The sequence below is a fragment of the Carlito syrichta genome, unplaced genomic scaffold, assembly GCF_000164805.1.
Source record: "Carlito syrichta isolate Samal-C Ts95f unplaced genomic scaffold, Tarsius_syrichta-2.0.1 Scaffold307930, whole genome shotgun sequence".
NCBI classification, from domain to species: Eukaryota; Metazoa; Chordata; class Mammalia; order Primates; family Tarsiidae; genus Carlito; species Carlito syrichta.
The window spans coordinates 1300239-1315174 of record NW_007252026.1 but is presented as its reverse complement, the minus strand read 5'-3'; the positions used below and the strand labels follow the sequence as shown (position 1 = coordinate 1315174).

General features: G+C 40.7%; 1 protein-coding gene across 1 annotated transcript in view; it reads right to left on the bottom strand.

Annotated features, from left to right (window-relative positions):
• Positions 1 to 14688, bottom strand: part of UTP20 (UTP20, small subunit processome component) — a 98475-nt gene extending 83787 nt beyond the window's left edge. The window contains exons 1-11 of the mRNA XM_008064698.1: positions 14474 to 14688; positions 13541 to 13621; positions 9294 to 9360; positions 9044 to 9176; positions 8431 to 8619; positions 5551 to 5632; positions 4707 to 4844; positions 4116 to 4271; positions 3447 to 3593; positions 3224 to 3358; positions 2160 to 2237 (exon numbers count right to left, since the gene is read on the bottom strand). Coding sequence (XP_008062889.1) covers positions 2160 to 2237; positions 3224 to 3358; positions 3447 to 3593; positions 4116 to 4271; positions 4707 to 4844; positions 5551 to 5632; positions 8431 to 8619; positions 9044 to 9176; positions 9294 to 9360; positions 13541 to 13621; positions 14474 to 14518 — 1251 coding nt within the window. The 5' untranslated portion in view covers positions 14519 to 14688. The remainder of the gene's footprint in view (positions 1 to 2159; positions 2238 to 3223; positions 3359 to 3446; positions 3594 to 4115; positions 4272 to 4706; positions 4845 to 5550; positions 5633 to 8430; positions 8620 to 9043; positions 9177 to 9293; positions 9361 to 13540; positions 13622 to 14473) is intronic.
• Positions 14689 to 14936: the final 248 nt, after the last annotated feature.

Here is a 14936-nt window from a genome sequence, read left to right as displayed (position 1 = left end):
CAAGAATAATCTTAAAATGAAGCAGTCTCAAAAACTCTGAGGGAAGCGGAGTCAGAATCTAGAATTCTATAGCCCACCTACTAACAATGCAGCATGAGGCGAGAAGAAAGACATTTCAGATATACCAAATCTCACAATTTTATCTCCATTCACCCCTGCCTTTTCAGGAAGTTCTGGAAAATGTGCTCCCTCAAAATTAGAACATAAACTAGCAAGAGAAAAACATGGAACCCAGGAAACAGGAGAGAAGCAACAGAAGGCCCAGCATTACATCTGTGCAGTGGGCTGAGAAGGCAATGCATTCAGACTGGACTTGCTCCAGGAGAAACGTCTCCAAGAAAGAAGGAAAGCTGAGCTGCCAACTTACCTGACAGTTGACCAGGTGAAGGTTATTCACAATACTGTTAAGATGGACTCACTGTCTCATTATTTAAAAAATTTTCCGTTATAAGAATGAAGCAATTATAAACACTAGGATAAATGGGATGGTACACAAAAAGGACATATAATCATAAAATGCTCCTTGTTTATAAGTACTAAGTATGTGGCAAATATGGATTCAACAAAAATCTGAGACAGAACCCTATTGGAAGGGTTAGGGGTGTGAAAAAACAAAAGTCCATCTCCCACAGGAAGAAGTCTATAGGTGAGGACTAAAACTGGCAGACCAAGGAAAAGCCATTTATTCAGAGGATTAAAAATATAAAGTAAATACCAGAAAGAAATAGCTACAAATCATTATATGTGGTGGCTGTTGGTAAAACAAGACAACCGTTTAGCATTGCTTAACTTTTTAAACTACCTATATCTATGTAGTACTCTCATAAAAGTAAAATTTAAAAAAAGAAGTCTAAAGGGAACAGAATAGAAGGGAAAGATACAGTTGCTAAGAAAACAAGAGCAAGTTAAAGTGTTTCCATATGCAGAAAAAATAGAATCTAGGACACATATGAAAGGGTTTTTTTCAGACAAATGAGACTATATATATTATTATATGGGAATATATATTATTAAAGACTAAAGAGAAGAGAGGACAAATACAGAGCTAGGTTTTCATGGAGGATACTCCAGGGTCACTAGCTCTAAGGAGGTGCAGATGTCTGATGCAGTGAGGGGAAAGGGATAAAATAAACTCAAGACTGGGAACAGTTTCTACCTTGTTCCATCAGGTATCTATTTTGTAGCAACGAAATGAATTTGAGGACCTTGAACAACTACCATAATACTATAAGAAAAGGATTGACAGTAGGGAGAGGGCAGGGAGGTGGGATTGACAGTAGTGGAAATCTGCCTAGGGAAGGGGGAGCACACCTCATCAACAAGGATACCTGCACAATGAATATCTGTATCCCTAACCCTGAATTGTACCCCACAATTTTAAAATTAAAAAATTTAAAAGTTAAAAAAAAAGAAAAGAAACGAATTTGAAACCTTCCTCAAAGGCAAACTGTTTCAGAAGCTATTTTCTCTTTGTTGAGTTGGAGTCTCACTCTGTTGCCCAGGCTGGAGTGCAGCGGCACACTCCCAGCCACCACAGCCTCAACCTGCTGGGCTCAGGAGATCCTCCTATCTCAGCCTTCCAAGTAGTCAGAACTACAGGCACGTACTATCATGCCCAGCTAATTTTACGAGTTATTGTAGAGACAAGGAAGGGCTCACCATATTGCCCATGCTGGTCTTAAACCAGCAGGCTCAGGCAATCCTCTCGCCTCGGCCTCCCAAAGTGCTAGATTATAGGCTTGAACCACCGTACCCAGCCTCAGAAACTATCATCTATGCTTCAAATTCACACATAAGTTCCTTAAACTAGCTTTTCACTCTTATCACATAGTTGTGTAACTTCCTAAAGGATTATTTTAAAAAATAAGTTGGCTAACAGGTTTTATTTAAAATGTCTTAGCATTCAGAAAATGTTTCACCCACATCCTAGAATTAAACATTTATTTATTTATTTATTTACTTAGAGTTGTGGGGTATATATGAGAATCTGCAACATAAGTAAAGTATGTATGAATATAATTTCTTTAAAAAACACAGATCGACTAAAACATTAAACACTTACTGCCCCCCTCCATAAAACCCCAAATCACTGAATTTCAACTGTGATTATTTTGTCAGGACAGATCCTTTTTCATGCCAAAATTTAGTATCTTGCTTACCTGTTCAAACTGCTTCATAGCAAACATGACTTCAGAAAAATCCCAAATTAAACATCTTTCAAATCTGCTCTCAAATATCTGTGGAGCACAGTTTAAAAACATTAGCCTAAGTACGCAGAGAGCACTTTCCCCATTTCCCCCAAAAGAGCAGCTGTGGAAGGGAATGGGGCCCACTTCCTCCAGAGTGCTGTCCAAACACTCAGCCTTCTGCAAAGGGTGCTGTACCTCTAGTGAGTACAGGCTTTGCTTGAGGTCGTTCACCCACCCATGTAAAAAGCAAGGGCAAGTCGTGAGGGCTTCCATCTTCCCCAAGGCACACCACTGTGCCCACCAAACTAGGAAGAACCTCACTGATCTATTCCCAATCCCACCTGCAAACTCAATTCCAGCTTTCAAACTCACTAAAATGCAAATCCTATCAACTCACACACCAGCTTAGAATTTTCCCAGGGTCCTCCAGCACGTGCAGGATAAAACCCACCTTAACTTTTCAAAGCCAAGCAGAGCTTTGTTGAGATCACACCACACTTCCTCAAGTGTCTGTGTGCCCAGACTACAAACACTGTGAACACGTGTCTTTGCTGCTCCCTCTCTTAGTGTTTTTAACTGCTCCTCTGACAGGCAGACTATTACTGCATTTAACCTTCAAGGGCTAGCCCAAATACAAGTCCCTGGAAGGGCTTCCTCTGTTCCTCAATCCCAGGCAGGATTAAGTTATAATTCAATATATACCTAATCAATTCATTCACTAGATTATTACTAATTCCCAGGCTCCAGTTCCCCCAAAACAATGGAAAACCGTAGATATCATAGTGTTCACCTGGATACCTAGCTCACACCCAACACATAGTAAGCTACCTATGTTTGCAGAATATTTGCTGTGTAGATTTATTAGCTTTTGTCACACTATATTCTGCTTATTTTTCATCACAGCATGCAATTCTCATCTCCTTAACAAGATGTGGGCAGAGCCTTTGTCATGCTTCATTTGTATTCCCCAGCAGGTCTACTCAATTTTAAACGTATTATTAGCTATCCAATTAATGTTTGTTGAAGTAAATTACTTTTTCTATGGTTTCTTTGATGAGAGTCTCCGGCAAGGAAACGTTTTCACCCAGGATCAAGGCAGAGATTACATCCAAGAGTGTCCTCCGGCAAGATGTAGAGAGACTGGTTATTTGTAATGTTTGAGACAACACCTGCAAAATTTAAAAAAACAAAAACGATGTATCCTTGGCAATCAGCTTTTATAAACAGGCTCTTAAGCATATTAACTTGGGAGCTCACATTGCAAACATCGGCAGGCGTCGTTATCTTTGATCCATTTCCGTATTTCACAAGTATCAGATACGCTTCCAACAATTCTTTAATCTGTTCAGAACTTTTACAACAGTTAGTTTTTGTTACTTTTGTATGTAGATCCAGGAGTGATTCCTGCAAACAAAGAATTTAACAGGGAGAATAACTATAAAATATCAAACTCATCATTTTAATCCAAGAATGAAAACATTGTGTGACACGGTTCAACTTTTCACATTCTTTTGTTTTGGAAGAAAAAGTTGCATTTGCCAGGAGTCAGTCAGTAAGAGTGACTAAGATCTTTACAGGTTTTCACTCCCCAGCCTCACAGCAACCATGAGGTAGGGAATATTAATACCCCCATTTATTAGCTGGAGAGACAAAGAACGAGAGACTTCAAATAGCTTTTCCCAGAACCAAAACTCAAGCAGGCAGCCCAGCGCCAGAGCCTCTCTAAACATCTGTGCTCTCCTGCATCTCACAATGTCCCAGCACATGAAAACAGTACAGGGGGAGGGAGGAACCTCTTAATGTGCAGGGAGAAGCATGAAGAAAGCAATATAAAGTACAATCTGCAGGGCAACTCTGCAAAACTAAGAGCAATAACAATAAATCTTGGACTCTGTTACACACCCGCCCTTAAAGATCAAAACTCACCTGCAAACATTCAAAAAATGTACCAAAATGTTCCTTGTAGACGTAGGATACAGTGGATCTGACCATGTGTTTTAGTGTTTCTCCAACTAAAATCCATGGTAGTTGAGTCTCTGTTTCAGTGACTGGTCCCAGCTTTTGCAAAATTAGCTTCATTGCCTGTAGGAATGAAATTACATATAAATCCTTAGCTTTAAGTACTACTCTGGGATTTGCCACTCTGATTATATTAGCTACCTTAAACATCTGGTCTGAATAGTCAAGGACACGGCAACTTTGATGGTTAACTGTGTCCCAAAAATTTCTGAACGAGGATGGAGAATTTTATCATACAACTGTACCCTCCTCACCTACCATTGCCCTTCAATCAATTTATGTTACCCTCAAGATCCAAGATGAAGAAGAAAGCAAAGATTTTATAAGAAAAACTACCTAGTTGTCCAAGGCCTACACTGGGTAAGTACTGCTACTGGACACCTCACACTCCTCATCTAGGGCTATTCTCAGCTGTCCTCTTTCATCATTAGCCTCATTTGTTTCTACTTTCTGTTTAACCCTTCCACATAGACTCTAAATACCCTCCCCATTACGCACCTGGCCTGTACAGGAGTGAAACATATTTCTAACTCCTTTGCACATTTCAAAGAGCAACTGTCCAACTCCTTCTACCTTTTCTGGATGTTCACCAAGATCAAGAAACATTAAATTGAAAAGTGCATTTTTATCGGAGACCTAAAATATAAAGCGTAAATGGAAAATTATATTCACAAACATAAATAGACCTAAATGAAGAAATCTTATTTGCTATTCTACAGATTCACATTTAAATATACTTAGGAAAAAACTGTGAAAGGAACAGACATTTATCATGATCTCAAGCTACTCTTAATAGTGCACTCTCACTAGGAATGCCACACAACAGACACAAATTCACTGGTATGACAGGAAGATATGTACTACAAAAAACTATATAAAGCAACATTCTATCTTTTAAAGTAAATCATATATTTGCATTTTATGAGCATAAAAGATTACATCAATGCCTTTGTTTTATTACAAAAACCCTCTAAATTTCACTATAGATATTTTAGGCAAACACAAATGCCTCTATGCTACCAGTTCCTTCTAGGACATTACAAGAAGTCCTGTTAATCTCACTGTTCATGGATTTACTAACTTAAATTAGAGGGCACTTTTAATATATATACACCCATACACACTGAAAGACACCAAAAACCTAAATAACAATAAAATAGTGACACAAATTATATTACATTAATTAGTGAGCAAAGCCTTAACCTTATTGTGAAATAAACTCAAAACATATATATACATTTTTTTACATTAGTCCCTAATAATCACAGGTTTAAAAATCTGCTTCTATTCATCAGATTCTTGATGATTAACTAGCAATAAATATATAAAACATCAGACTAACCTTTCTCATCAAAAAAGTAAAACTTTCAGCAGCAAAATTTCTTATATGTAGTTTTTTATGAGCCAGGAGTGTACTGTACATGCTACACATGAGAAAAAAAAGCCATGTTTAATAAATCATAATTAAACCATAATACATGATTTGATAAATCATTAGCATGTTAATAGCTAATAAATTGATTAACAAAGATGCACTACATGTCAAACATATGTCCAACACTGTGCTAGGTATGCAAGGAATGCACAGTAGGTAAAAACAAGTTTAAAATCTCAGTCAATTACCAAGAATATAGACAGGTCCTACGACCAGGGGTGCTGGTCCAATAGACAAGACTCCATGGAGAGCTGAAGCTCGTGGAGAGCTCTGAGTGACAGGAATTCAGGTGGGAATTAGAGTGCATGTAATCAGGAAAAAAGCGAGTGCACAGATGAGGTAGACAAAAATGATCATGGTCAAGAGAGAACAAAGGCTAGAATATCTAAGAGGAAGGATAATATCACTGAGGATAAACTGCCCAGGTGCACAGGTAGCTCTGAACACCAAGCAGAACAATCTGGGTTCCAGCTTCCATCTGTACAGGCACTTACTCTGTATTACTTCACTTAATTAGCGCAAAAACTCTATGGGATGGATTCTATTATTTTTATTCCCATTCTACAGGTAATGAAAGTGAGACAGAAAGTATAAGCAATCTGCTCAGGGCATCCAGCCATGCAACTATAACTAAACAATTACTGGTATAATCACACTGTTTAAATTGGTCATCCTAGTAACAGAAGCACATGAACTCTCTCTCCCTCTCCTGTTTTTGCCCTAACCTAGTACATAACAGCTCCTTGCTCATAGCAGGTACTAAGAAATATTGGCTGAATGAGAAATGACTATTCCAGACAGTTAATTTGACAGCAATATACAGGATAAAACAAAGGAAGAAAGAAGAGGTTTGACAATTCAACTAGAAAGCTGCTCAAATCATACAAGTTTGGGTTAACCATGGGCATGAGAGAGAATGGTAGGAGAGGAACTGGCAGAGGATGGACCCAAGAACCATTTCAGGAGTCTCTGCAAGGAAGCCAAAGCCCTTACAATGGGTGACTTCAGGGCCCCTGCTGATCTGGCTCTCTCACTGCTTCTTCTCTAGCACCACCCACTCATCCTGACACAGGCTGTTCTGCCCCCTGAGCTACTTACTATTCCCTGAACATGCTGGCATGTGCCTAAGATGTTCTCCCCTTGCTAAAATGTAAGCTTTGGGAAAAGAGGGATTTCATGTTTTAATTTGTGATTGTATCTCAGGTGCCTTCATACAGACAGTGTTCAATAAATAACTTAGCAAGTGTGTGACTGACAGAATCAAGAGGACTTGGAGTCCTTGCAGACAACTGGGTCAAAGTCACCTCGCAGGCACCGAGACTTAGTGACGGGAAGAATGTTGGTATCACTGATAGAAAATGGGCAAAAAGCAGGACCTGGCATATGGCAGGTCCTGAACATGAATAAATGGGAATTTCAGAGTTGGTTTGAGTAGGAATATGCTGAGTTTGGTTTCCATAATACTCAAGTGAAAATATCCAGGCTGTTAAAGAGGTCATACTGAAAGCAAATATATTTATAACAGAAGAGTCTAACTTAGGAGATATCAAAGTGGCAGCTTTTACGACAGTTGAAGTCTTAAAACTAAATAAACTATATTTCCCAAGGACCTTACTGGTTGTTTAATAAAATAATCTTGGTCTCTAACACATTTTACCAAAAGCTTCACAGAGAACTAGTAAAAGCTGGAAAACATTCCTTTATCATTCCTTATTCAAAGTTCCTAAAAAAGAAGGGTGGCTGCACTCCAGTCTGGGCGACAGAGTGAGACTCTAACTCAAAAAAAAAAAAAAAGAAGGGTGGGCAGAGCGAAAGGAGTGGCACAAAAAGGCAGCCTATTGTCCCATCCTGCACCCATTCCTTCTACTGGGGAGAAAATGGCCAACTTTTTATCGTATTTTTTACAGTGTGTGGAAACAATCCATCTCCAGATGAAGTGGAAAATTCCATCAAAGCCCAGACTAAGTCAGATAATCTTGCCCTTACTTTAAACAAAAAGCTGGCCGGGCTCAGTGGCTCAGTCTGTAATCCCAGCACTTTGGGAGGCCGAGGCGAGTGGACTGCCTGAGCCTATGGATTCGAGACCAGCCCGGGCAACTTGGCGGGCCCCCGTCTCTACAGTAAATCAAAAATTAGTCAGGTGTGGTAGCATGCACATGTAGTTCCAGCTATTTGGAAGGCTGAGGTGGAAGGATCGCCGGAGCCCAGCCGGTCAATGCTGAGGTGGCTGTGAGTGTGCCACTGCACTCCAGCCTGGGCAACAGAGTGAGACTCCAACTCAAAAAAAAAAGTGTAAACAAAAAGCTACTATGAAATTCATTCTCTTTCCCCACCTACAGTTCCTCTCTTTTGGTGACTATAGTAGTGGCTGGAGAAATGCCAGGTTTAAGACAGAGTTCTTAAAGAGTTCACAGGTTGGTAGAGCACAGCATAACATTATAAACAAGCAATTACAGTAAAAGTTACCTAACATAAGTGGTTTAAAAATGCCAAAAGGGGTAGAGAGTACAAAGTTTTCATTTCTGGCTAAGGTGCCTGGGAATATCTGTGGAGGTTATGGAACCCAGGCTAGGTTTTGATGGGTGGGTATAATTTCAACAGCTGGAGGTGAGAGGTCAGGTCAGTGCAGACTGGCAGAATAGCCTGTGGACTCCTTCAGTTGGAGAATCACCGTTGTGTAAGGCAATAATTAGGCACTGAGCTGGAAAGATAGTTTGGAGTCAGAGAGAAACCAGGGAAAAAAGAGAAAGGCAGTTAAAAATCACATGAGAGTGAGAAAAGGGTCACCTGTATATACTGGACATGTCCTTCACCATCAGTCTCCATAGGTACTTGTAAAGGTATGACAACGAGGTAAAAGCCCATTCTAACAACTCTGTGTCCTGAGTCTCCAGGATTGATGTGATGGTCACAAAAAAATCTGGAAAGTGTGGATAGAAATCTGTCTGCAGATCTCGTGCCAACTGTACAACCAAACTGGATTAAAAAAAAGAAGCAACTGATTATGTGGATTTAAACAAAGACTGCAAATCGACTTGATGATCATAGATGGCCTATGATCACAGGATTAATTAAATCAAAATACTTCTAAATCAAGTCTCAAGAGACATCAAATTACTTAAATCTTAAGAGTTCAGCAAAGAAATCAGGCACGAAGGGGTATTCCACCATATATTATGGCCAATCATTCCTATAGTATAAATGAAAAACGAGGTTCTATTAGGAGCGTATAACAAATGCAAACTGTACCCCTAAAATTCTGCTCTACGGTAATAGAAAAGGTAAACTCCTTGTTTTCTAGATTACAAACACCTGATCTAAGGCACATGTAGCTATGAAACATGATCTTTCTTAAAATTCAGGCAAGTATAGTCAACCTTTCTGTCAAGATGCTACTTACTCCAAAAGAGGCTGATAGGCAAAACTATTCTTAATTTGCAGGTGCGTCTTCAAACTCAAAACTATCTTGTTTTGATGGTAGACCAACTGATTGAATGATTGGCATTTGTCAATGACTTCTTTGTAAAATTTCCCTGAGTGGAAAAAAAAAAAGAGTATGTTTTTCTTTTCCATCACATCACTTTTCAGTTATATGGAACATATAATGTGTAAATTATGGGTGAATAAAATAGAAATAAAGTAGAAAATACCAAAGTGTTCCGTGAGATTCAATTCTCTCCATTTCAGCAGACCCTCAAAAAAGTAGGTTTCAACCTCCTGTCAAGATTAAAGCAGTCCATTAATCAGACGATTCGAGAAAACTATGATCAAAGTAAATAGAATAATGACATATTAATAGCTCAAGGCAATAACAGTAAAGAGTTTTAAAACTCCATTTAGCTTTTGTATAAAGGGGCATTATCTAACTCACTTTAAAAAAGCAGTCAGGGGTATAATATCAATAAATGATTTATAGAGTTCTGTCAATTTGGTTGCAGCAAATAATTCTCTGAAACCTATATGTAATAGTCACACTAAGCAAAACACTTTTTCTGTGTATTTTACAATTTAAGGCACAGAAAAATGTGTTGGCTCTTTATAGTTCCTTCACTCTGCTTTTGGAAATATAAATTGCTACAACCTGATGGAGAAGTCATCTGGCATGTCTATTAAAATTAAAAACAGGTATGTTGATTAAAAACGGGATGTGGACAACATGTCTTCAAAATGATAAAAGCAAGTTACACAGTGAGGTCTATGGCAGCATTCAATGTTGCCTTTTACACAGTGAGGTGTATGGCAGCATTCAATGTTGCCTTTTACACAGTGAGGTATATGACAGTATTCAATGTTGCCTTACAAAAATAAACAATAAAACCTCTATAAATGTTTACACATATGAGCATGAGAGAAAAGTATGGAAGGCTCCACTAAACTGTCAGTGTTGGTTTCCTTGGGAATAAAGGGTGGAAGGAGAGAGATGATATGCTTTTTCTAAGTTCACCACCATGTTGTTTAGTTTGTTAACATGGTATATATTACTTTGTACTCTGAAAGGTAAAACCAATAATTATTTCCATATATGTACATGTGTATATATAAATGTGTGTATGTATACACACACAGAGAGAGAGAGAGAGAATACATATAAACAGCATGCCAAATCTTCTACAACCTCAAAAAAAATTTTTAAATTGTACTTTGAAAATCTTTAAAAAGAAGACAAAGAATCCCACAAAACTGTTTTTGTGTCCCTTAAAGCAGAAGGGAAATATACATAAGTTTACCACCTAAATGCAGGAGGCATTTCTAGCCTACACAATAAGCAGCACACAGTAGCAATTTGTGGCACGGTGTCCCTGCACTTTTGCGGTATAACTCTGCAGTTCCTCTAACCAAGAGACAGAGTCTGCCTCCTCACCCCTTGAATCTGGCCTGGCCTGGTGACTTGCTTTAACTACTAACATGCAATGGAAGTGACCCTGCAATGTCCAAAGCAAGAGCTCCTGAGGCATTGGCAGCTCCTGTTCCACTCCCTTGGAAAGCCCCTGCCATCATGAATAAAACCTCACTTGGCTTATTGGAAAATAAGAAGCCACAGAAAGAACCAAGATCAACAAGCCCCAGCCAACTGCCAGACAGGCAACTGAAGCCATTCTGGACCACCTAGCCCAAGCCCCTATCCCAGGCTCTCCTCTCTACTAATTTAACTCTCTACCTCTTGGTATTTTCAACCTCTCCTATAGTTTAAACTATAAACTGTATGCTGAATGTCAAATCCGTAATTCCACCCCAAAGTCACCTATATTGCAGATCCATATACACAAATGTCTTTTGGACACTATCATTTGGATGGCCATAGATATCTTAACAAGCCCCGAATGGGAGCTAATTATCATCCCTCCACAACCTCCTGCTCCTCTTCTTAAAATCTTGATGAGTAACATCCTTAACCACACAATTGTTGGAACCAAAATTATTAACCCCATTTTCTTCCTCCCTGCATACTCACTAGGTCACGAGACCTGTCCCTTCCACTTCCTTAATATCTCTGGAATCCTTGCCTTCTCTCTATCTTGACTGCCACTACCATAACCATTTCTTAGATGATGCCCAATCCTCACAGCTGGTTGCCCTGACTCCAGTTCTGCTCCTTCCTCCACACCAAAGTCAAAGAGACTGAAAACTTAAACCTGATCATGTCACTCACTCCCATTTACAGTCCTGAACACTCATAGCTTCAGGATGAAATTCAGACTTAGCTTGATATCTGAAGCCCGTTATAATCCCTGCCTATCTCTCCAGCTTTATGTCACCAGCAGCCTGCTTCCCCCATCCCAGTCACCATCAACACACATACCCTATACACACCTATAACCACACTAAACTGCTTTGCAGTTTCCTGAATATGACATGCATTCTCCAGCCTCTGTTTCTTTCTGTAGGCTTCTCCCTAAGCCTAGAACATCCTTGGCTGTCCTCTTTGCCATGCTAAAACCTATATAAACAAGACTCAATTCAAGTATCACCTTGTCTAGAACATCTTTTTAAAAATGTATGATTATTATTACTTGAGGTGCGGTCTCATTCCGTTATCCAGGCTGCAGCGCAGTGGCATGATCATGGCTCACCACAGTCACAAACTCCTAGGTCCAAGGCAATCCTCCCAACCTCCCAAAAAGTTGGGATTACAGGCACACGCCACCATGCCAGGCTAATTTTTTATTTTTTGTAGCGACAAGGTCTTGCTATGTTGCCTAAGCTGGTCTTGAACTCCTGGGCTCAAGCAGTCTGCTTGCCTTGGCCTCACAAAGTGCTGGGATTACAGGTGTGAGCCACTGCACCTCGCCTTAGATCACGTTTTTTGACACCCCACCCTATATCCCCAAAGAATTTGGGTTAGGCTCCCTTTACTATGAGTTCCCAAAGCATTATGTGCTTACTTAGATAACATCATTTAACATACTGCACTTACATGGTGGAGACAATGTATTCAAAGACAGTACGTGAAGTTTGACTACAGCAAGACTGTAAAAACTGAGGTTGACCCGCCTGGGCAGCGAGACCTCATCTCTACAATAAATCAAAAAATCATCTGGGCGTGGTAGCGCATGCCTGTAATTCTGCCTACTGGGAAGGCTGAGGCGGAAGGATCGCCGGAGCCCAGCAGGTCAAGGCTGCGGTGGCCGGGAGCGGCCACTGCACTCCAGTCTGGGTGACCGAGTGAGACTCCAACTCAAAAAAAAAAAAAAAACAAACTAAGTGAATCCTCAAGTTAAAGGTATGTGATACAGCAGGGGTTCCCAGTCCCCAAGTCCCCCATGCCCAGTACCGGGCTGTGGCCTGTTAGGAACAACGGGGCTGCACAGTAAGGAGGTGAGTAGCAAGCGAGCAAGGAAAGCTTCATCTGAATTTACAGTGGCTCCCCATCTCTCACATTACCGCCTGAGCTCCACCTTCTGTCAGATCAGCAGATGTATTAGATTCTCATAGGAACGTGAACTCTATTGTGAACTGCACATGCGTGGGATGTAGGTTGTGTGCTCCTTATGACAATCTAATGCCTGATGATCTGAGTTGGAGATGAGATGAGGTAGAGACACAAGCACTGGGAAGAGGCTGCAAATACAGATTAACATTAGCAGTGAGGTGTGACTGCACAGAGACCATAATAAATTAATTGCTTGCAGACTTGTATCAAAATAATAATTTCATGACAATAATAATTTCATTATATAATACAATGTAACAAATAATAGAAATAAAGTACACAATAAATGTAATGTACCTGAATCACCCCAAACCCCACACCCCCCACTGAAAAAACTGTCTTTCATGAAACCAGTCCCTGATGCCAAAAACATTGGGGATCACTATTATATAGAAACTTGAGAGGCTAGCAGAGGAATAAGGACTTGATGCAGCAAAAGAAAAATATTTCTGCATAGAGGAGAGACAGAGTCAGAGCATGGTTAGAACTGAAAAAGAATTAGGTAGTCTAGCCTCTTTGTTTTTGTAAAGGAAGAACCTATTCCCCAGGAAAGTGACTTGCTCAAAATCACTTAAAAATTATAACTCCGGGCATGTGTGTCTGCAGCAGTGCTTGGAATGCATATGGGAAAGGGGGAAGCCTGGAATCATAAAAGCCAGCTGAGTATCAAGTCAAGTCAGTTGTCTAACATAGCATCACCCAACAGAACTTTCTGCAGTGATGGAAATGTTCTATATCTGCATTTGTCCAATATGGTAGCGACTGGTCACATATGGCTTTTGAGTACTTTAATTTTTAATTTACTTTAAAATTAATTTGCCATGTGCGGCTCCTGTATGAGACAGCACAAGTCTAATGCATTTCACATTCATAAAGGAATAGCTTGAAAAACAATCTGCTTCTACTAAGCAGAGAAAAACACAGACTATGAATACTTGAAGATGAGCCAATGTCACATTCTCTTACCTCATCATAGCTTGCAATTCTATCGATCCGGTGAATAATATCGATATTCACATTCCCCAGTCGTTCAGCAAATGTAAGAAACTGGAAGGGAGATCATATTTAGGATACATCATCATTTGATACTCATCAGCTCTCGAATATCTACTGAATGCCGTATAATAATTACACGCGGGCAATTTTCTTGTGAAAGTAGAAAGTTTAAAGCGCCAATAAACCTCCGAGGTGCTACATTACAAATAATGCCTTGCTTGTAATTTTAGGCATGATAAAATGTTTCCTACCCATAATAGGATATGATGAATCACAAAGGATAACCGTAAAAACAAACTGAAAAACATATGGCCGTGAACAAATGTACTGTGCTACCATTCAAAGACAACGAATACTTATAATAATATGTATGCATAACTTATTTCAGCTAGGTCGTTTCAAACAAAAATTCCACGCCAGACTGGTGACTCTGGGTGAACGCTGGCGATCGGTCTCGCTAGATCTGTTAGTTTTCATATCCACCCACAAGCACAGGGATGTAGCTAAGTCGACTTCAACACAAGTGTATTTAAACATAAACATACCCCTGGTTGTACCGTAACGAAGAAGTGGTAACAAACTATCCAGGGGCAAACCCTGAAAGCGCCCTGATGGCCATTAGCTGGAAATACTCCCGCCAGCCCATCCCCCTAGTGCGGTCTCTAAACATGAAAAAGCCGAGAGAACCCGCCCTAATCAATCTCCTAGGGTAGAGAATTTAATTCCGGACTGAAAGGAATTCCCTGCTGGGCCCAGACCCCGTAACACAGACAAAACCTGCTGCCCAGACGTCTTTCCTTCGGCATCCCACGTTCACGACACGCGCCCGCGCGAGCCCTGCGCCCCTGCGCCCCGCGGAGCCTGTCTCAGGCCCGGAGTCCGGCCCCAAGCTCCCGCGCTCACCCGGTAGGTGTTTTCGGTCTTGTGGGAAACGGGCTTTGTCTTCATGGCTGCCGAGGGGCAGCGGCCCGCGAGGGCCCCGGGGGGGATCAAAGGGTCGCAATCGGCAGAAGAGAGAGGAACGTGGCTCACAAAATCGTACTCCCTGATTCCCAGGTGCCCGGACTTGCTCACGTGCGGCCGCAGGCCCTGGGCGCAGCCATGTTGGGGAGGAGGCGGAGCCTGGCGGGTCACGTGGGCGGAAGAGCGGACGGAGCATGCGTGCCTTCTCTAGGTATGGGGCTACGGTTTCTCTCTGTCGAGGCTAGCAGGGGGGGTGTGTGTTTTAGTTATACAAGAAAACATGACTGTCATAATCATCGAATGACATTACTGTCCCTCACTGTGTACCCTGCACCTTGCAGAGCCGTTTTCACCCATAATTTCACAGTAAATCTCTTTGGGGACGTTCAATAAATAGAAAGGT